Here is a 22,638-nt window from a genome sequence, read left to right as displayed (position 1 = left end):
GGATGGCTTCTTTAGCCTGGCAGGAAGTTCAGTGTTTATTTTGAGAGCAGAGGTAAAATATTTACTTTCAATAGTTTTTTTTTCCTTTAAATGGGTATATAGTTCAAAAGCAAAACTTTTTAATATGAAAGGTAAATACAAGTTTTTATTATCAATTAACTAAAACTATATTATTATAAATCTTATTATATATCATGAAATGTTTTAAGGTAAAAAGCAACAGAAATCCAGAAATGATTTTTATAATAATGATGATTAGCATACATTTTCATTCTAAAATAAAATATATCCTAAGACTGTTGATACTTTTAGTATCTCTGGGCAATAAGTAACATTTCACTATAGAAATCTTTTAACATCAAGAGAAAATAAATGATCTTTTTCCACTGTCAGGTTAAAAACAATATTTTTAGAAACTCTTAAAAATATCGTGCATTGATGTGCACTGTAATTGTTATTTTCTCACCTTGTATTTTTGAATATTCTGACTTCTACCAATGAACATGAATCACTTGTGTGTATACAAAGTACTATACATTAAAAGCATTTTAATTTTCTTTTTAAAAATTTTTGTTGAAGTACAGTTGATTTACAATGTGTTAGTTTCAGGTGTACAGCAAAAGAAGTATTTTATTTTATTTTATTTTTTTCTTTTTATACCTAAGATGACTCTCCTGGCCCAGATTTCATGGCCCATGTTTCTGCTCAGTTCTGTCAAAAGCATGAATCCCCAATTAGATGATTACAATCATGAGTAGCAGGTAATCAAGAGGTTGGAGGCCCTGTTAACTGGGGGCAGGTATCCATCTCCAAAGGAGCTGCTTCTCCCAGTGCTCACCTTGGAGCAGGGCCCTGCAGAGCAAAACTGGATACTGTGGTGGTTTTGACTGGGCGTTGTGAGCAATGCAGGGTCTGGGCATTGAAGAAAGCTCCTGGTGATTTCTCCAGTTCTGGATGCTTTCTGAAATGCATGTCCAGGGCAGCTGGGAAAATGACCCTAAAACCTTTTCCAGCTCTGGCTCCTCTCTGAATTGCCTCCTGGATATCTCTAGCTGGGTGCCCCATAGGCACCTCAGTGTCATCCTGTCCCCAGGTGGACAGGAACTGTCAGCTTGGCACACCATGAAATACTCAAAGCCCCATGCAGATACTCAAGAAATATTGATTAGATGAAAGAATACAGTTCAAAAGCAAAAACCATCACTTTCCACCTGGAAAGAGTTCCATTTCTGGGTTGCCCTGTCTGTCACTAACATCACCACCATTGTCAAGTTGTCCCTGCCTCTTCCTCCTTCTCATACCCTACTGGTCAACAAGTCCTCTACATTCTCAGCGATTTCTCTTGAATCCGTTCTCCACTCTTTGCCGTCACAGACTGCCCTAGATTAGTCTCTTTCTGTACTTTGTGCCACTCTTCTACCTCCTGATCTAAAACCTCCTGTGGTTCAGCATAAACTCAGACTTCTTTGTCTGGCCTTCAAGGTCCATCGCTGGCCACTGTCATCCTTCCGTATCATCTATTTCTCCTCTGAATGTCTCCTGTTCCTGCCAAGCTGGCCTCATGCTTATTCCTCAAACATATCCTGGGTTTACTCGTCCTTATATCTGGGCTCATATCTCTGTTCATGCTCACCTCTCTTCATTAACTAATCCTGGATTTGATTCTCTCTCTGAGTGCTGAGTTGGGAATCCGGTTGAACTCACACTGTAAGACCCCCTCTGTGTTGTCATGTATGTCCAATGATGATGATAAAACTGAGGCTCTGTTGTGCTCAGGGACAGTCTTTTTTTCTATTTTCTATCTTTAAAAAGTATACAACATTTTTTTCTATCTAAAAAGAAATTGTTCTTATTTTTCTTTAAGGAGAAAAAAACCTACAATACAAATCCAGTTCTAAAAATGCAGTCATTGAGACCTTCAGAAATCTCAGGGTTAAGGGGAGAGAAAATGCCAAAGGGAGAAAATGAGTCTCGTGTACGGGTAGAGAGGCCCCTGGCTTAGCTCTGCCGCTCAGGGTTCAATCGGCAAGGGAGACATGAATGTCATGTGCTTTCAAGTTACTCATGAACAGGCATTAAGCCTGCAGAAGAAAACCTGACCAAATACATCTCCCCTGCAGCCTACAAGTTCAGCACAAGAATCTATTATTGTTTCAATAACAAAATTTAAAAGGAAAACACTCTCTGTTATTATAGCTCGAGGTGGATAAACTTTACCTTCCAAAAACAGACAAGAGTTAGGAAGGACTATTTCGAGCATATGGGAAAATGCAGTTTCCATACAAGGGTGGTTAATCATTTAGACTCTCATTGCTTGTACACTTTGCACTTGCATGCGATTTCTACTCATTTACCTGGCCACCCTCTACCTGACTTTCTGAAGTTCAACATTTGAGTAACATAATAACTAGGAATGGTGGAAATGGCAAACTGCATTTTCCAAAGATGGCAGCAATAATAATTCCAGCTCACATGCTCTTCTACAATATGACCTTGTCACCATTCCCCCCACTGAAAGGTAGAGCTAATTACCCTCCCCTTGAATTTGAGGTGACCTTATGACTATGGTTTTTCCAGTGGTCATGTATGGATGTGAGAGTTGGACTGTGAAGAAATGATCACCGAAGAATTGATGCTTTTGAACTGTGGTATTGGAGAAGACTCTTGTGAGTCCCTTTGACTACAAGGAGGTCCAACCAGTCCATCCTAAAGGAGACCAGTCCTGGGTGTTCATTGGAAGGACTGAGGCTGAGGGCTGAAACTCCAATACTTTGGCTACCTCATGGGAAGAGTTGACTCATTGGAAAAGACCCTGATGCTGGGAGGGATTGGGGGCAGGAGGAGAAGGGGATGACAGAAAATGAGATGGCTGGATGGCATCACTGACTCGATGGACGTGAGTTTGAGTGAACTCCGGGAGTTGGTGATGGACAGGGAGGCCTGGAGTGCTGTGATTCATGGGGTTGCGGAGAGTCGGACACAACTGAGCAACTGAACTGAACTGAACTATGACTTGCTTAGAACTAACAGAATGTTGGGAAAGCAAGGCTGGGTGCCTTCTAAAGCTGGGTCAGAAAAGTCCACGCAGCTTTTACCTGGTTCTCCCTGGGCACGTTCCCTGGGACAAGCCAGCCACCATGTAAGAAATCTGACAACAACTCTGAGGCCACCAGCCGGTGGTTTGGTGGAGAGCCCCCGCTGAGCCCAGGGCTAAGCCTAGCCTCTGAGACATCGTTAGATGGTAAACAATCTGCCCGCAATGCAGGGACCTGGGTTTGATCCCTGGGTCAGGAAGATCCCCTGGAGAAGGGAAAGGCTACCACTCCAGTATTCTTGCCTGGAGAATTTCATGGACAGAGAAGCTTGGGGGGCTACAGTTCATGGGGTCCCAAACAATCAGGCACAACTGAGTTACTAACACTTTCCTTTCACTTTTCATCAAGACACCAGGCATGTAAACAAGCCACTTCAGACCCTCCACAGAGGCCCATCTGTCAGCTGAGTCTCTCTTGCCGAAGGGCAACAGACCACATCAAGTAGTTCAGAGGCAATTCTTGGAAAGCCATAAACTTGACTAGTTCCTTCAGGAAACATTGGTAGTGATTGATGGCGGGCTTGACCCAGGACCTGAGTATCACAGTCTCCTTCACGCCCTCATGGCTGCCCTCAATCCGCGTGATTCCACCTGCCTGGGAAAGCCTCCTCTTGCAGTGCACATTCCTCCGCGTCGCTGAGCACCCCACCCTCAAGGGTTTTCTCCTCACCTTTTCTGCATAAGCAGGGACTTGCTGCTCCATTGATTACGTACCGCTCTATCACTTACTGACTTTTTCTCCCAGAGGCAACCTTTCCCGTTCTTTTGGCTCCTTTCTCATGGCATAAAAGATTGCTCGGGTATTTCCCACAGATTAGAATTTTTTTTCTAATTATTCTTATTCAAATTCTATTTTTATTTTCCAAATCTACTCATTCAAGCTTGCAGCATCCACAATCATTCTTCCTCAAGTGACTACCTTATACCTCTTCTTCACAGCAAGACTCTTGGGACTGTATTTTATTCTCAGGGTTCCCACCACAGTCAGGCTCCCACCTGTCAGCCTGTTAAAATGCCTCCTCTCACTACATAACCAACCACCTGTGAGCTGACACTCCCCTCCCCAGGCTGCTGGGCTAACTCTTCTCTTTCCCCACTTCATAGACATTTCATTTCAGTGTTTTTTAATGGCTCTTCATGTTGGCTTCAGTTCAGTTCAGTCGCTCATTCATGTCCAACAGGCCTCCCTGTCCACCAACTCCCGGAACTTGCTCAAACTCTTGTCCATCGAGTCGGTGATGCCATCCAACCATCTCATCCTCTGTCATCCCCTTCTCCTCCTGCCATCAATCTTTCCCAGCATCAGAGTCTTTCCCAATGAGTCAGTTCTTCGAATCAGGTGGCCAAAGTACCAGAGTTTCAGCTTCAGCATCAGTCCCATTGGCTTTCTTGGGTGCTATTCCCAGCCTCCGGAATTCCCTTTTCATTCAGAACATTCTTTCTTTGTAACCTTACTCCTTCCTAGTTTTCACTTCTCATGAGCTAAGAATTCAGTCAGTTCAGTTCAGTCGCTCAGTCGTGTCCGACTCTCCGCGACCCCATGAACCACAGCACACCAGGCCTCCCTGTCCATCACCAAATCCCGGAGTTCACTCAAACTCATGTCCACAGAGTCGGTGATGCCATCCAGCCATCTCATTCTCGGTCGTCCCCTTCTCCTCCCGCCCCCAACCTTTCCCAGCATCAGAGTCTTTTCCAGTGAGTCAACTCGTTGCATGAGGTGGCCAAAGTGTTGCAGCTTCAGCTTTAGCATCAGTCCCTCCAATGAACATCCAGGATTGATCTCCTCTAGAATGGACTGGTAAGGTCCGTCTAGTCAAGGCAATTGTTTTTCCCGTGGTCATGTATGGATGTGAGAGTTGGACTGTGAAGAAAGCTGATCGCCGAAGAATCGATGCTTTTGAACTGTGGTGCTGGAGAAGACTCTTGAGAGTCCCTTATACTGCAAGGAGCTAAGAATTACTGACTCTATATCTCCAATATGAGCCTGACTCATACTAGGTTCTTTACAGAATGAATTCATTTAAATGGTGTCAGCATAGAGTGTAACTAAACGCCTAGTTCTAATATTAAGACTGGGTATGACATGAGTTTATTTGATACCAAATTTTGTTCAGAGACAAAAATTAGAAACCATTATTTGGGAGATCAGGAAAACTTTAAAATGAAAAATGTAAAAACAAACAACTGATTGGCAAAATTCTTTAACTATGGAACCATAATACTCAAAAAATTGTCTTTCTTCATGATGGACCCCTCTACGCATTATAGTTTCTCTGAACTGTGAGGCATGAAAGAGATTGAGGGTTGGTAAACCATAACCCACAGGCCAAATGTGGTCCACCATCTGTTTTTTTTTTAAGTTTTTAATTGAAGGATAATTGCTTTACAGAGTTTTGTGACTTTCTGTTATACATCAAGGAGACTCAGCCATAGATACACCCATGTCCCCTTCCTCCTGGACCTCCCGCCCATCTCCCTCCCCATCCCCATCCCAACCTTCAGCCTGTCACAGAGCCCCTGTTTGAGTTCCTTGAGTCATACAGAAAATTCCCATTACCTATCTATTTTACACATGGTATTGTAAATTTCTATGTTCAGTTCAATTCAGTTCAGTTCAGTCGCTCAGTCGTGTCCGACTCTTTGCGACCCCATGAATCACAGCACGCCAGGCCTCCCTGTCCATCACCAACTCCTGGAGTTCACTCAAACTCATGCCCATCGAGTTGGTGATGCCTTCCAGCCATCTCATTCTCTGTCGTCCCCGTCTCCTCCTGCCCCCAATCCCTCCCAGCATCAGACTCTTCTCCAGTGAGTCAACTCTACTCTCCATAAATCTCCCCTTCTCCCTCCTCTCCTCCCACTGTGTCCATAGGTCTGTTCCCTATGTCAGTTTCTCCACTGCTGCCCTGAAAATACATTCATCAGTACCATCTCTTCAGAGTCCATATATATGTGTCAGAATACGATAATCATATTTCTCTTTCTGACTTACTTCACTCTGTATAATAGTCTCTAGTTTCATCCACCTCATTAGAACAGATTCAAATGAGTTCCTTTTTATGGCTGAGCAGTATTCCAATATCTATATGTACCACAGCTTCTTTATCCATTCATCTGTTGATGGACATCTAGGTTGCTTCCATGTTCTAGCTATTGTAAATAGTGCTGCAATGAACTCTGGAGTACAAGTGTCTTTTTCCAGTTTTGATTTACTCAGGATATATGCCTAGGAGTGGGATTGCTGGGTCATATGGTGGTTTTATTCCTAGCTTTTTAAGGAGTCTCCATACTGTCTTCCACAGTGGCTATATCAGTTTACATTCCCACCAGCAATGCAAGAGCATTCCCTTTTCTTCACACCTTCTCCAGCATTTATTGTTTGTAGACATTCTAATGATGGCCATTCTGACTGGTGTGAAGTGGTATCTCATTGTAGTTTTGATTTGCATTTCTCTAATAATGAGTGATGTTGAGCATCTTCTCATGTGCTTGTTAGCCATCTGTATGTTTTTTTTGGAGAAATGTCTCTTCAGGTCCCTGTCCCACTTTTTGATTGGCTTGTTTGCTTCTCTGGTATTGAGCTGTACAAGCTGCTTGTATATTTTGGAAATTAATTCTTAAATCAGTTGTTTCCTTTGCTATTATTTTCTCCCATTCTGAGGGTTGCCTTTTCACCTTGTTCGTAGTTTCCTTTGCCGTGCAAAAGCTTTTAATCAGGTCCCACTTGTTTATTTTTGTTTTTATTTCCATTACTTTAGGACGTGGGTCATAGAAGATCTTGCTTTGATTTATGTCATCGAGTGTTCTGCCTCATTATCTGTTTTTATAAAGTCTTATTGGACCACATATAGATCCACTCACTTACATATTGTCTGTGGCTGCTTTCTTGCTACAAAGGCAGAGTTGAGCCATTGTAATAGAGACTGGATGGCCCACAAAGCCTAAAATATTGACTTTCTGGCCATTTATAGAAAATATGTGCCAGCCTTGATACACATCAATACCTTTTCCAAGATTAACTTGTATATTTTCTAAGAGTAAGGGTAAATAATGGTTGTGGGAAAGCACTCTCCCGCCCCAATTCGGATTTGTTGGCAGGTGGGTTACATGGTAACTAAGAACAAGTTTTTTTTCCTGAAACTCAGTTGAAAGAACTACGTTGATATTAAATATATCACTTAAGTGGCTTAAATAATCAAAGGCAGAAAAGTATTATGATATTTGGTAATACTTCGTCTCCCAAGATAACTAAATAGAGGGTAAGTAGGAACTGGCAATTTCAGAAAAGCAATAAAATCGTAAATAAATAAAATCATGGTTCATGCCACTGAAGTCTTGCCTTGTCTGCAGGTGTTAACCTGGCCCAGGGCTTGTCTGCCCGGCGATCATAGTCAGGTGAATCAGTGACTTCCACATACTCGTTAAACCGCAGGATCCTTCGAGCTTGCAGCTCTGCCACTGTGGGTCTCAGGCTCAGCTGCAGGAGGATAAAGAAAAAAGGATAGTTCAATAAACCATTTACAGCCTCATGGTGGCATGTTTTTCTATAGAGAACTTCAAAGTTATAAGGTCACTTTCAGATATCAAAAATAAAAAAATAAAAAAAGGCAGCAGCATCTTGGGAGTTTCTAGTGAGAACTAGAAAGCAGTATGCCCTAATTTTGAGGCTATAAAAATCATCCTTGTTAGATAGGTCACAGTCTTTGGCAACTGGCTGCATTATGCTATCTTCCCCACCTTGCCTGGCATTTCTGACATGGGGAACAGAAGCAGTACAGACACAATATAATCCAGAGAGGGAATGGCTGGCTTAAAGATGGAATTATCAAGATAGAAGCCCTACAAATTGTAGAAATGAGAATAAAAATCTCTGGTCCTTCTACATTATACCTGCATATTCACAGATGCACAAAATTATAACAAAGAAATAGTCCAGTGAACATGAGCCTACAAGTCTTCTGTGAGAGTCTAAGGACCCAAGCCAAGATTTGACATTTACCCTTGGCCAGAGAAACTGATGTGTAGGAATGAGGAAGGGGGACTTGCTGGAAAACTGCACTTTAGGGAAGTCACAACTGCTTAAAACCAGCTGCAACCTTTAAGACACGTTCAGTTAGGTGGATTCTGTCTGTGGTCTTTGTGAAATTAAAATTTACAGTTATGTTTAATCTACCATACCCTATGTACATTTGCTTTCCTCTCTTGGACCTTTCTCAAGCCCAAGAATAAGACAGAAATGGTTCTTATGAGACTAAAGAAACTTAGCCCCTGGTTGACAGGTATCATCCACTCTCCAATATAAAGATTCATAATTTTGCAACCTTTCTCAGTTGGGAGGTGTCATAGTATTATCAGTTAGGTAGACTCAGTCCTCTGTTTAATAGAAAAGGTCCATTTTCAGTCTCTCTCTCTCTCTCCATATATATATATATATACAGCCAGGCTATCTATGATCTAAGTGGACCTCTTTGGAATCATTCCTTATTTGCATGGGCTCAATTTTTGGAAAAATTAAGCACACTCACCAAAAAATGGATGCTTTTGTAGTCAAAAATATTCCCTTTCCTCAGCTTCCTCTTGAGTAAAACCAGAGGCTGACCTGTCAGTGCTCTAACATTCAAGGCATTCAGGGATTCTTAAGACAGTCTGGGTCTACACACGGAACCCACTTGACCTGGGGTATGGCAACTTGGCTCCTTCTATATTCATAAAGCCCTGGTAGGTGATGGACAAAGGAAGGAACAATCTAAGTGGTTTTGTTATCGTCTCAGTTACTGTCCTATATATATAGTGTTAGCTTCTTACTGCTTTTCCAGGGTGGATACGGTTAAGGAAGTAGAGAAACCCTTGCCTCTGGCGACTTCCCAAAAGGCAAGTAACCAATGGCACACAGGTTAGAAATTCTCCATCCAGTCTTGTCCTTCAGGGCTGTGCCAGTCCCAGGGTGGCTATTAGGTCTATGGAATGTTTTGCACCTGTAGGAAGGAGCTCTGTGCAGTACAGGCAATTGGAGGTAAGGCAGCCCTGTTGTCTCCTGGAAGCCCCCAAACAGATTGAGAAAAAACCATATGTATGACAGGGGTGGACTGTGCAAGAGGGAGGGGTTATTGCTTATCCATAGTTGGTAACATGCGCGCTAAGTTGCCTTAGTTGTGTCCAGCTCTTTGCGACCCTATGGACTGTAGCCCTCCAGGCTCCTCTGTCCATGGAATTCTCCAGGCAAGAATACTGGAGTGTGCTGCCATTCTCTCCCTCCAAGGGAGCTGGTAACTTAATGGCCATGAATTGCTAGAAGAGACATCTCTAGAATGGCTTACAGCATCTTTCTCAGCTTGATTATTATTTGATGTTTAGGCTCTTTGAGGAAAAAAAGAGATGAATTAAGGATCTTTTGCTCTAAAAATCAAAACCAAAACCTCTCGAAATACAGTCTCCACCCTTCCAGTGGGAATGGAGTGCTTCTTCTACCTGCCTGTGAAAGCTTTCACTGTGAACTCCACAGCCAGCCCAGATTGAATGTGGGTCAGGCCACACACTTTGCTGCAGATGTCATATTTTACTCTTCCTGTCTTATTCAGGTGTGAAAGGTTTATCTAAAGAATGTCTGAACAAGCTGTTTATAATGAAAAGAAAGCTGATAGTGCTTAATTTTTCTGAAGACTATTACTATTTTAATACTTGAGGAAAAAAGCTATGGTCTTAGTATCAGATTTTTATTTTCATAAATCAGTAGAAACAACTATCTGAGTTTTGGAGCAAAACCATTTGTCAACTTGGGTAGCACTGCAGCAGGCAAGCTGGATGATTAAGTTCACTTTATAAATTACTCACTCAGCTCAGAATCTTCAATAATAACCAAATATTTACTCAGTATTTCAAAGACCACATGGAAAGTGTAAGCATTTTTTAAAACTATAGATTGAAATGTTAATAATGGCTATCTATGAATGGGAGGTATTTGCATGATTTTCCAGTCTTTTCTGTTTCTTGTAGTGTTTAAATTTTTTCACACAGATTATGCTATTTTCATAATTGGCAAATGTAATTTAGAACTTTTGATTGTCAACTTTTCAAAATTAGCATATTATGCAATTATTAATATAAACGTAATTCACATTATAAGCATTACATTTATTTTAATGTCAGTGATTAGTTAGCAGGTTAATAGGAATGTTTATGGTTAGTAGGTTAACAGGAATATTGCTAAATACCAGATTTACATGTAGAGCACCGATCTTCATTTTAAAAATGAAGTATATCTCAAAATACACATGCTCATTAACAGTCATAGTTTCATTACCTTTCTGCTGAGTCTGCGTTTAAGTTCCATTTTTGCTTCTTGCTCTTCTTCTTCATTTTTTTCTGTTTATTAATTGGGTGGGGGAGGGGAGGAAAGACATGAAGATTTAGTTACTATAAAAGATTATATAATCAGAAAAGTAGATCAGGCCAATTATTTGACTTCACATTGATCAAACACTCCACCAACATCTTTAAAAAGCTGTTCAAGATTCTGCAGAAAGATTGATCATTAATTTATAGATATATTATTTTTTTCCTTATAGCATTGGTTTATTTACTATCAGTAAATCTTTTCACCTCCTGATTTCTTGTTTTCTTCTGAAAAAACCCCAAGAATGCCCATACTCTGGTAAAAGCCTCTCACTGCTGATCATCTCATAGGCTTATAAGAACAATCTATCTGAATTCAGATAAAAACTTATTATTGGATCTGGCCTTCATGTGAAAATCTGAATCACATCAAAAGAACAAATTAAAACCATCTGATGCATGTCTGAGTTGCTGATTTCCATTCAAATCCAAGCAAAATACTTGATTTTTTTGCTTTGATTTCATAGAAGCAGAATGTAATCATTTCTTTGGATTTTGCTTTCAAACCAGAATGTTCTGAATGGGGTTATGGTGTTCGGTTGATGTGGATGATTTATTTTCTTGTGACTCTAACTTTCCAAAGTCTTCTCTTTATCCAGTGCTTCACCAAGTAGTACAATTTAATGGCCAACTCAAGTGAATGCTGTCCAACAGATGGGATTAAGAAAAAAATGTCCAGAACTTTAAAAGAAATAAACACTACTCAGGATTTAATGCCTGCTACTTGATGAACTTCTCTTGGTTGCTTCCTGCAGCTCATTATTTGTTTGGTAAGTGAGCACAGATTCTCAGATACCAATGCTTACGAAAAATTATCTTTTAGAAAGTGCCATAATGAATTCTACTGAAGGAAAGTCACACTTAATATAAAGGCTCAACCAAAGAGCTGAAAAAGTCTCCTCTACACTTTTTAAAATTCAAATATATTTCTTACTGTTAAGACAATTTTTACTGTGAATAGAATATTGGTATTCAATATTGCAACATTTGTATTTGCTTGCTGAGCATGCTAAAATCTCTATTAGTTTTCCTTATCTGGACAGGGAAAAGTTTTGACATTCTTCTGAAATACTAGTTTTAATTCATAAGAAAGAGGATGATCTGTCTGCTTATTTAGACAGAGAGTGGACATAAACTGAAATTACCTTGTAAGACAAGAAATGACTAGTTAGTATGTTTTCATTAAGTGTCTGTGAGAGCCGAATAAAATTTGATTATAATTCAGATTTCTTCTGAAAATATTGTAGGCTTTTCTAATTGCTTCACAAAATATATATCCTTTGATATCCTTAAAATACATCCTTAGGGTCAAATACTTTATATGAGTTGGATAAGGCATGTGGGTTGTAAATTACTTGTAACAGACAAACACCAAACTTGTGGTTCACGTGATCCAAACGAGGGCTTTACAAGGTTAGGCATTTGATGATTTTAAGGAAAAAAATATAATCATTAAAACCTTTTTAGTCATTCTTCCTATACAATGATTATGCTACAATTTTCAAAAGTACTTTTCAAAGACAAAATACTCATTATCCAATATGACTCAAAGCTAACAAATGCGCCAACTTTCATGAAATATATAAAATTTCATTTCCTTGAAGAGACTATTACCTAATTTTGCCCTATGAAGCACACTGCACATCTAGGTGTCAGCCAGTGATATTTTTAAAAAAGAAGAGCCAACTGTAGCTAGTTAAATACACAGGACTTTATATACCAATTGGGAATTCCTCTCTAACATCAGGAACTGACTTCCTTACATTTCCCATTTTTGAAATTAAGTCTCTAAAGAAATTAGAGGAAGAGGGTGAGTGTGGAAGAAGGCTAATGTGACTCTTCCTCTGAATGTGTTAAATAGTCATTGTTAAATCTTTTACTGAGAGTCAAAATTAAACCTTAAACTTAGTTTGAAAAAATTCACCAAGTTTCTAGAACTTAAAAAAAAAATTATTAGAGGGTTAATTATAAAGTAGGATGTAAATGTCACTTAAACAGACTGGAAGAATGCTCATGAAGGAAGCTGCTGGCTCTCTGACAAATCCTGTCCTCAGTAGCTCATCAGAGTAGAAAGGGGCAGATATCAGAACAGCCACAGAAAGCACTTGCCATAAATACACAAACAATACACGCAGTTGAACAGCAGTGTGCACTGCAGGAAACCTGCCCTCCCAAGTGCTGCCCAGAACCTCATATGGATGGGCTAAAAGGAGAAACAGAAAAGCAGCAAAGTACCAGCAACTGGCGTGTGATGATACTCCACCAACTCAGACAAGCTGGGTTCAAAAAACGCTAAACATTTTTTTGTGAGATTGTTTTCACTTTGTGCTGTTTTACGTGTTTCTATATGGGTTTTGTTAACAAACGAGAATGCAGTAATAAACCTACTTTGCAATATATCCAAAAACAAAATGACTCCATAGATGGACAGATGTGTGACAAAGTAAGATATTAATGGTAGAACATAGATAGTAGATACATGGATATTGTATACATTGTTTTACCTTTTCTGTTTGCTTAAAAAATTTCATAACAAAATGCCGGGGAAAAACACATGTAGAATTCAATGACTTAACACATGTTTTTTTTATGGAAGATTTAGCTGGAATTAGAGTCATCACTAAATAGTGTAAGAAGATCTGAATATTTTATCCCTACCCTGTCAAAGGTGTCCTATGAACATCTCTTTTCCTGAAAAGCAAAAGCTGACCTTTCAAGCACCAAACGTTGCTATTTTAACAATATTAAGAAACTAGTACTAAAATCTAACTTAAATATATATTTTAAAAAAACTCCTAGATGCACTAAAATAAGAAAGAGATCAAGTTAGGTGTGATACTGGGCATGATACTAAGAAATTAAATTTGTCCTGTGGTCTCCAATTAAAGCCATCAGCATTGTGTGCCATTTGATTCATGTTTACGAAACTAGTGACAGGCTTGGATTTGAGAACTGTTGAATGTTTTATGCTGTAAATTAGTTTCCTAATCTGTCAAGAAAGAATGACCCAGTTAAGTATGTATCCTTAAAAACCACACCACACACACACACTTCTTCTTCAAATAGACAGTCATATTTCTTTTGAACAAAAAGCCGGAGATGAAACAAGAGTAATCTGCATGGAAGAACATAAATATGACCCAACTGATGAGTAAAACGTAAAGTCAAGGAAAGTAGAGAAGGAAAGAGAATGGAAAAATGAAGCTATCCGGTGCCCTGGGACTGCTCAGAAGAATGTTCTGGGTGACCTCCACCAGTGCTCTTTTCTGCTTCCTTTGGCCATACAATATTGTGTCAGGAGATCATAAGTCATTTATCAGCCTCTATAGACTGGAAACCTGTCTTTTGTTTCCAGAATAAGCATGCATAGACAAACTAAGAAGGAAGTTAAAAAAAAGGGCTGGAGTCAAATCTGAAGTTGACTTTGGCGTTTCACTCTTTCCTGAACCTCCAGGAAAATGGAGTATAAACGCCAAGACAGCACTTAAGATCAATGTGTGATAAATTTCTAGATCTATGAAACAGTTCCTCAAATAACCAAACACCAATGTGGTTTGGCACAGTTTGTCTCCCAGGAGCAGGAAAAAATTACCCAGAATTCACTTTTTCTTTTTTTCTAGGCATTGCATCAGGCAGCCAATAAGACACACTCTGTGTTTCAGGAGCTTTTAGACTACATTTGAGCTTATCTACAATTTAATTCAATAAATATTTCCCAGGAACCTCTTATCAAAAGCCACGAGTCTTTTTGGTTTAGGTTTGTTGTCAAAATTAGACGTTGCTTTCATTCTTTTTCCTCAGAAAGCTAAACACAATTTTTTTTTTCTTATCTAGCCGTGACTTTTTCCATCTTCAAACTGGTTCCTCTACACACAGTTGGTCACTTAAGTCCTTGGGTTCCATTTCCCAAGGAAATGGAACCCAAGAAAGAATTATGCTCACAGCCAGAAAGAAATCTTCCCAAGGAAAGAACCCCATAGACTGGCAGTTTATCTCACTGTTCATTCTTCATAGTTGGGTTTTCTTAGCAAAAGCAACTGTAGAATACATATGCTGTTAAAAAATCTTTCTTTTCCTTTGGGAAAGAAAACAACTCACTTGGAGAATGGGGATCATCCAGACAGGCCAACTTGACTCTAAAAGCCTGGTTGAAAAATATTTCCCACACACTGGCGACTCATTACTATTACAGTACTCTCTGGAGTTCTGCCCAGCCCTACTCTTTGATATTTCATACAATAAAAAGCTCTTTTGAAACTGGGCTAATAATATATAAAACTACAGCTAGGCTCAATTTAAAAATATCCATTACTTAACTCACTGTGGTTAGTAACCACATCGATCCACTACAGCAGGACAGGCTGCTTCTATTCATTTTATAGCTTCAACATATGAACTCCAGTAACGTAAATACGACCAGACTGATGAGTAAAAAGTGAAGTCAAAGAAAATAAAGGGGGAAAGAGAATGGGAAAATGAAGTAGGAAAATGGATGGAGAACTCCTTAGGAGCTGAGAAATTATAAATAACTCAGGAGGGAAATAAGTGTTATCATAACAAAGGAAAATGAAATGGATTGAAAAATTCCTTTCCCCAAAATTCTGTTTTAAATGGAGTCATTTGTTAAACCTGGCAACAAACTGTATTATTAATAATAATATAGGAACGTTTGATTTATTTCCTTGTGGATTCTTAGGCCTTTTCTTTGACATTTAGTTGCAAGCACACTAAAGCATTTTCCTCTATTTAGTATCTGGGTGAAAGAATATGTGGAATATATTTCATGCTTTTTAAAAACAAATGTCACAACCACAACTGCTGTGGGGGATATCAGGCTTCAAGCCATAAAATGAAATTCACACTTCAAGATATTATTTTTAAAATGACAAATAAATAACTGTATTAAAATGTGATCTAAATGGGTCATTTCAATCATTTGTGAATAAATATATTAAGGTTCCCTGTTGATAAATGGATCGTCTCTAGAGGGAGCTTGTTCATGGTTACACAAGGAATTCACTGTGTAGTACATGATACTCACGCTTCAGAATATTTCTCTGTTCTAATTCTTCAGTGGTGGGCCTCTGGCTAAGTCTCCTATGATGACAAAACAGATAGATGGCAGGTTACAAACAAGGTCCCCTTAGTGGGAGATGCAAAATAAAGCAACAAGCAAAGCTGCATTTTTTCATGTCGTGAGAAACAAAAATCCATTTAAAAATTATTTATTTATTTGATTGTGTCAGCTCTTAGTTGTGGCACATGGGATGTTAATTTAGTCACGGGGGATTTTTTTTTGCTGTGGTGTGCAGGTTTAGCTGCTCCACCGCTAAGTGGGATCTTAGTTCCCTGACCAATGATTGAACCCAAGTCCCTTCACTGCAAGGCAGATTTCTTACCACTGGATCACCAGAAACGTTTCACAAAAATCCATTTTTAAGCCTACAAAATAAAAGCCTCCTTTCCATTAGTTTGGAGACTAGAGATTGTGGCTAAGACTGCTAACTAAACATCCTCCCTTCTTTTGTCTAGAAGCAGAACTCCCAGAGTTTTAGCTAAACACACAACTATAAATTTCTGCCTCCCCAGTGGCAAGGTACAGTCATGTGACTGAGTTCTTGTGATTTGGGATGTGAGCAGAAGTGGTGTTTGTAACATCTGCTTTTTACCCTTAAAATGACTGGGAGTGTATTCCCTTCTCTCTCTTTCCTTCTTCCACAGGCGAGAACTTGAACTTGGTCATGTGGGCCAGCTCGGATTATACAGATGAGGATATCATGGAGATGGAAGAGCAACAAGATGGAAGCAACCTGGGAACCTGTCTGACTGCCAGAAGCTGTGTACCCCACCCACACTGGACAGCCCACCTCCCTCTACACTGTGATGTGAAAAAGAAACAAACATGTCAAAGTGCCTTGCTTGGACCAAGGCACTTTTTGGTCTCTGTTAATGGGCTTCCTTGGTGGTTCATATGGTAAAGAATCTGCCTACACTGAGGAGACTTGGGTTCAACCCCTGGTCAGGAAGATGCCCTGGAGAAGGAAATGGCTACCCACTCCAATGTTTTTGCCAGGGAAACCCCATGGACAGAGGAGCCTGGCAGGCTACAGTCCATAGAGTCACAAAGAGTCAGACGTGAATGAGCAACTAACAGTTTCTTTCCAATCAGTTTAGCCTGTACCCTAATTAACATACAGATCATTAGAATCTAAGAAAAGGCTGCTGCTCAAGGGTTCATACCAACTGATGAGATGATCAATCTATATTGTACAGTGTTTTCAGGAAAACACTGCTTTGGGGTCTCAAATAAATGTACAATGCATATAAAGTTATCTTGGGCTACATAAGCCCTTCCCATCTACCTTCGAGAAAAGCCAGGCTCAGTTGGGATTAGTACCTAACCATTTATACATAACAGCTCAATGTCCTAATAACTCTTGGTCTTGGTCTTACATTATTAATTTGTTGTTAATCACTGACAAAAACTTCCTCTGGATGTAGACTGAATTTGTGCAAATTAAATTAATATACATGAAAGGTAATCTTAATCTTAATCAACTCTGTTTATGGCTGTATAGAAATGGTATGAAGAATTAAAATCAATGCTATTTGAATAGCTCATTAAAAAGTTTAACATTTAATCTTCATTACAGCTATCCTGAAATTCATTTAATATGTGAGCCCACAGAAAGTCCCAGTGAAAATCTATGCCAGCCAAATTTTGTGCCATTCATGTATCCTATATTACATATCTGTACTATATTGTCCCCCAAAGACACTGTTCTTCTTTTGCTTATGGACTTTCTTTATCTGGAATGCCCTTCTCTCCCTCTTCACCTACTGAAATCTCATAAATTATTAAAGGCTCCTGGTTGTTTATCCCTCTACAATGGTTCTAAATAAATTATGAAAGCGAAAAAGTGAAAGCTAGTCACATAGTCATGTCTGACTCTTTGTGATCCCATGGACCGTAGCTCGCCAGGCTTTTCTGTCCATGGAATTCTCCAGGCAAGAGTACTTGAGTAGGTTGCCATTTCCTTCTCCAGAGGATTTTCCCAACCCATGGATCGAACCTGGGCTTCCTGAATTGCAGGCAGATTCTTTACCAATTGAGCTACTAGGGAAGGCCCCCCAAAAGTGAAAGTCGCTCAGTCGTGTCTCTCTTTGCAATAGTCCATGGAATTCTCAAGCCCAGAATACTGAAGTGGGTAGCCTTTCCCTTCTGCAGGAGATCTTCCCAACCCAGGGATCGAACCCGGGTCTCCCACATTGCAGACAGAGTCTGCCAGCTGAGTCACAAGGGAAGCCCAAGAACTGGAGTGGGTAGCCTATTCCTTCTCCAGGGGATCTACCTGACTCAGGAATCGAACTGGGGTCTCCTGCATTGCAGGTGGATTCATTACTAACTGAGCTATCAGAGAAGCCCCACATAAATTATAGCTCTATTAAAGTAAACATTACAGAACTTATCATTATAAAAATAATAATCACTGCATACGGTGACAGCAACCATGAAATCAGAAGACGATTGCTTCTTGGCAGGAAAGCTATTATGACAAACCTAGACAGTACATTGAAAAGCAAAGACATTACTCTGCCAGCAAAGGTCCATTTAGTGAAGGCTGCAGTCTCCCATGGACGGAGGAGCCTGGTAGGCTGCAGTCCATGGGGTCGCGAGGAGTCGGACACGACTGAGCGACTTCACTTTCACTTTTCATTTTCATGCATTGGAGAAGGAAATGGCAACCCACTCCAGTGTTCTTGCCTGGAGAATCCCAGGGACGGGGAAGCCTGGTGGCTGCTGTCTATGGGGTCGCACAGAGTCGGACACGACTGAAGCGACTTAGCAGCAGCAGCAGTCTTCCCAGTGGTCATGTATGGTTGTGAGAGTTGGACCATAAAGAAGGCAGAATGCCAAAGAATTGATGCCTTAGAACTGTGGTGCTGGAGAAGATCCTGACAGTCCTTTGGACAGCAAGGAAATCAAACCAGTCAATCTTAAGGGAGATCAACCCTGAATACGCTTTGGAAGGACTTAGGCTGAAGCTGAAGCTCCAGGATTTTGGTCATCTGATGCGAACAGTCAACTCACTGGAAAAGTCCCTGATGCTGGGAAAGATTGAGGGTGGAAGGAAAAGAGGGTGTCAGAGTATGAGATGGCTGGATGGCATCACTGATGCAATGGGCATGAACTTGGGCAAACTTCAGGAGATGATGGGGACAGGGAGAGCTGTGTGCTGCAGTCCATGGGGTCAAAAAGAGTTGGACATGACTGGGCAACTGAATAACAACATGGTTGTTTCATGGTGTCAACTTCTCCCAATATTCTTCATCAGTCCCTGTCTTGGAGTGTTTGGGGTTTGTTTTAATTTGTCACTGCTATAAATACCCTTGAAATAAATATATTCGTAAAATACAGCGTTTTTTTTTTTTTCTCCCCCTGTTGGATTATTTCCTTCTTGTATAAAACCTTCCAGATAGTATTATCATGTAAAGAAATACTGCTTTGGAATGATTTTCTCATATTAAGTTGCTCTTCGGAAACACTGAACTAGAGCAATGTAGACATGTCTATTTTTTCATAAAGTTGCTGACATTGGGTTTAATGTTTAAAAGTGTTTTACTAATTTAAGGGATACATAATAATTTAAATTAATGAAAAATACTTAATTGTATTAAGTGCTTCCTAGGATTCACGGCTTCAGTGTACCATCTATTTTACCAGCCCTCCTTGGGCTTGGCCCCAATCTGTAAAACACATAATGGCTTCTGGAACCCTCACGGCCAATCCTGCAGGTACATCACAGTCATAGAAATCTCCCACGCTCAAGCAAGGGGAGGGCTTCTCTCCCACCTCCAAATCTTGTTCTGGTGGTTCAGACTGTTCCCTTCTCCCTAATTGATGCAACCTGTTTTTTTATGCAGTGTGAGGGAAGGTAGAAAAATAATACTTAAATAAGCTTATACTGATAATAAAAAGGAGAGTTTCAGCACTCACTTCTATTAAAACTGCCAGCTACGCATATACGTGGCATCTGGAGAAACAGTGCAGATGAACCTATTTCCAGGGCAGGAATAGAGATGCAGATATAGAGAACAGACACGTGGACACAGTAGGAGAGGGGAGGGTGGAACGAATTGGGAGATATTAGGATATATACACTAATATGTGTAAAACAGCTAGTGGGAAGTTGCTGAGCAGAACAGGGAGCTCAGACTGGTGCTGTGATGACGTAGAGGGGTGGGAATGGGGGGGGCGGTGGAAAGGAGGTCCAAGACGGAGGGGATAAATGTATTCATATGGCTGATTCACTGTTGTACAGCAGAAACTAACACAGCATTGCAAAGCAATTATAAAATAAATAACTCCAATAAAAATAATAAATTAAAAAAAAACCCCTGCCAATTACATGGGCTCCTGAAGACACAAGTGGCAAAGTAGACATCCTACAATGGCTAAAAGCAGGAAGTGCAATCAGAGACCATTTATTTGGAGTAAAAAGTGGGACGTTTTCATTTAGGGGCTATGGTTCCCTGACTTGGATGTAATTGGCCACTGACACTAACTAATATTTCTATCGTCTCACAGCCCCCAGGGCAGAACCTTGCAGCAATCACAGGAATGTTAGGGAGTCCATGAATCAGACCAGGAGATGGGCAAACTATGGGTGGCAGGTCAAATGTGGCCTGTTGCCTGTTTTGGTGAAGAACGTTTCCTTGGAATGTAGCTGCATGCATCCATTGCTGTATTGTTTATGGCTGCTTCCATGCTACAACAACACAGTCCAGCAGCTGCAACAGGGACTGTCTGGCCAACAAAGCCTAAAATATTTACTAACTGGTCCTTTATAGAAAGAGCCTGTCCCTATTTGGATCAGGCTTTGGCGACCTCAAAGCCAACTGGCTAGCTGGACCAATAAGCAGGTGCCTTGGACTTCCTTGGTGGTCCAGTGGTTAAGACCCTGAGCTTCCACTGCAGGGAGCATGGGTTTGATCCCCGGTCAGGGAACTAAGATCCCACATGTTATAGGGCATGGAGACTCAGATGTATAGAACAGTCTTTGGGACTCTATGGGAGAGGGTGAGGGTGGGAGGATTTGGGAGAATGGCATTGAAACACGTATGTTGTCATATGTGAAACGAATCACTAGTTCAGGGTCAATGCATGTTATAGGATGCTCGGGGCTGGCATGCGGGGATGACCCAGAGGGAGGATAAAGGGAGGAGGGAGGTGGGAGGGGGGTTCAGGAGGGGGAACTTATATAAACCCGGGGCGAATTCATGTCAATGTATGGCAAAACCAACCAATATAATATTGTAAAATAATTTGCCTCCAATAAAAAATAAATTAATTACCAAAAAAAAAAAATAAATAAAAGGCAGACTTAAAGGCAGACATGATCATAGAAATCCAGCTTGCAGTTGAAAGTAAAGAGATCAAATAAAACATTAGCCTTAACTTTGCTCTTGTTAGCAAGTTTTGGTCACATTGTTTGCAGTGATTGGTATAGTTGTAATAATTAAACACACTTGGTAATGGCACATAATATTATAATTTGGAATATTTGAGAGGTATAAACCTTGACCTAATTAATGGAGCTTTAATAAAGTCTTTGTTTGGAAACCAAAAAAAAAAAAAAAAATGCTAAGGTGGAAAAAAAAAATAAAAATAAAAAACAGTATTTTTTTTTAAAAAAAGGCAGGCTCATTGAGTGATTTACCATCGAAGACCAACTTTAAAAGATCAGAGAGGCCAAGTATACCCTTCCAGGAGGAATTCACAGTGATCTCAGTTAGGCAGGGAACTGCAGGAGAGGGAAAAATAAGAACTCGTCAGTGCTCTTCCCAAATGTCAGCAATTACCTGACGAGCTTGGTTCCAATCTGCTGTCGGATTTCCTGCCTCTCCTCTTCAGATGTGCGCTGCAAGATGTTTTTGTCCTCTAATTCCTTCTTAGATGGTCTGTTGCCAAGTTTGATAGCAAGAGTGTCCCTTCGTCGTATCTTGCTTGCTAAAGCACCTGAGGATTGGAAAAGGCAGAAGCGCAGAGAAAGGCTTTTAACAAGTGGCCCTCAGGTTACACATGGCAGAGACTTTTTAAACAGAGCCAGACCAAATTCTTTATCCACATGAAAGAGCAGAATTTCAAATAACCTAAAGTAAAAAAAAAGTTTCACGTTAGATGCAATTCATGCTGAAAAACTAAGAACTGTTTGTTTGCTTTTTAATGTTCTGAAAAATGTTGGGAAACTCTGAAAAAACCTGCAACTATCACCTCATCATTTGGACAGTGAGGATGAATGAAGTTGCTCAGTCGTGTCTAACTCTTTGGATCCCATGGACTGCAGCCTACCAGGCTCCTCTGTCCATGGAACTGGACAGTGGTATCTGAAGTTTATTCTGCTGAGATGGCATATCACGGAAATTACTGAATGCATAAGACCCTTTTCTTTTCTTTTTCAAGTCTTAAAAACCTAGCCTCCTTGCTTATTTTGTATAGCAAATCTTTGTCTTCTCTTTTCCCCCCTTCACTCAGAAAACCATGCCAAAAGAAGTCTCTCTTCGATGCACGCATGTATGCTAAGTCACTTCAGTTGTCTCCGACTCTTTGTGAACCCATGGATTGTAGCCTGCCAGGCTCCTCTGTCCATGGGATTCCCCAGGCAAGGACGCTGGAGTGGGTTGGCATTTCCTCCTCCAGGGGATCTTCCCAACTCAGGGACTGAACCTGTGTCTCTCATGTCTCCTTCATTGGCAGGCGGGTTCTCTACCACTTGAGCCACCTGGGAGGCCCCTATCTTCCATACCAATGTTTTAATCCTAAATTACCCAAGCATCCCTGATATCTCATAGAGGATAGTAAACACCTAAGGATGACAATGATATTTGCTGTTGCTTGATTTTATTGTTGTTCAATAATGATCTTTTTTATTGTTCCGTACAAACTAGAAGGAATTTGACAAACTGCTATTTAATCATGAATATATTAATAACTTTTCATCAACTGTAAATTCCATAGTGAATCCCTCCCAAGTCATCCTTCTCAGAAGCTTTTTTAAAGCATAGCATCCTTCCAGTTGCCTAAGTTATATGTAAATGGTTGGCCTTATCCACTTTACTATCATTCCTTCTTAGAAAGCATACTGTTT

At 40.3% G+C, this 22,638-nt stretch overlaps 1 protein-coding gene across 4 annotated transcripts in view; it reads right to left on the bottom strand.

Moving 5' to 3' along the window:
* The window catches only part of PHACTR2 (phosphatase and actin regulator 2), a 305,489-nt gene that overhangs the window by 24,159 nt on the left and 258,692 nt on the right, over nt 1-22,638 (bottom strand). For all 4 annotated transcript variants that reach the window (XM_088840798.1, XM_088840800.1, XM_088840799.1 and 1 more), the window contains 4 exons: nt 21,353-21,509; nt 15,531-15,586; nt 10,398-10,459; nt 7,437-7,574 (listed from right to left, as the gene is read on the bottom strand). In XM_088840798.1, coding sequence (XP_088696924.1) covers nt 7,437-7,574; nt 10,398-10,459; nt 15,531-15,586; nt 21,353-21,509 — 413 coding nt within the window. The remainder of the gene's footprint in view (nt 1-7,436; nt 7,575-10,397; nt 10,460-15,530; nt 15,587-21,352; nt 21,510-22,638) is intronic.

The sequence above is a fragment of the Moschus berezovskii genome, chromosome 10 (assembly GCF_049115385.1).
Source record: "Moschus berezovskii isolate FMDL1 chromosome 10, NW_MosBer_1.0, whole genome shotgun sequence".
NCBI classification, from domain to species: Eukaryota; Metazoa; Chordata; class Mammalia; order Artiodactyla; family Moschidae; genus Moschus; species Moschus berezovskii.
The sequence above is the reverse complement of the archived record's forward strand: the minus strand, read 5'-3'. Positions and strand labels throughout refer to the sequence as shown.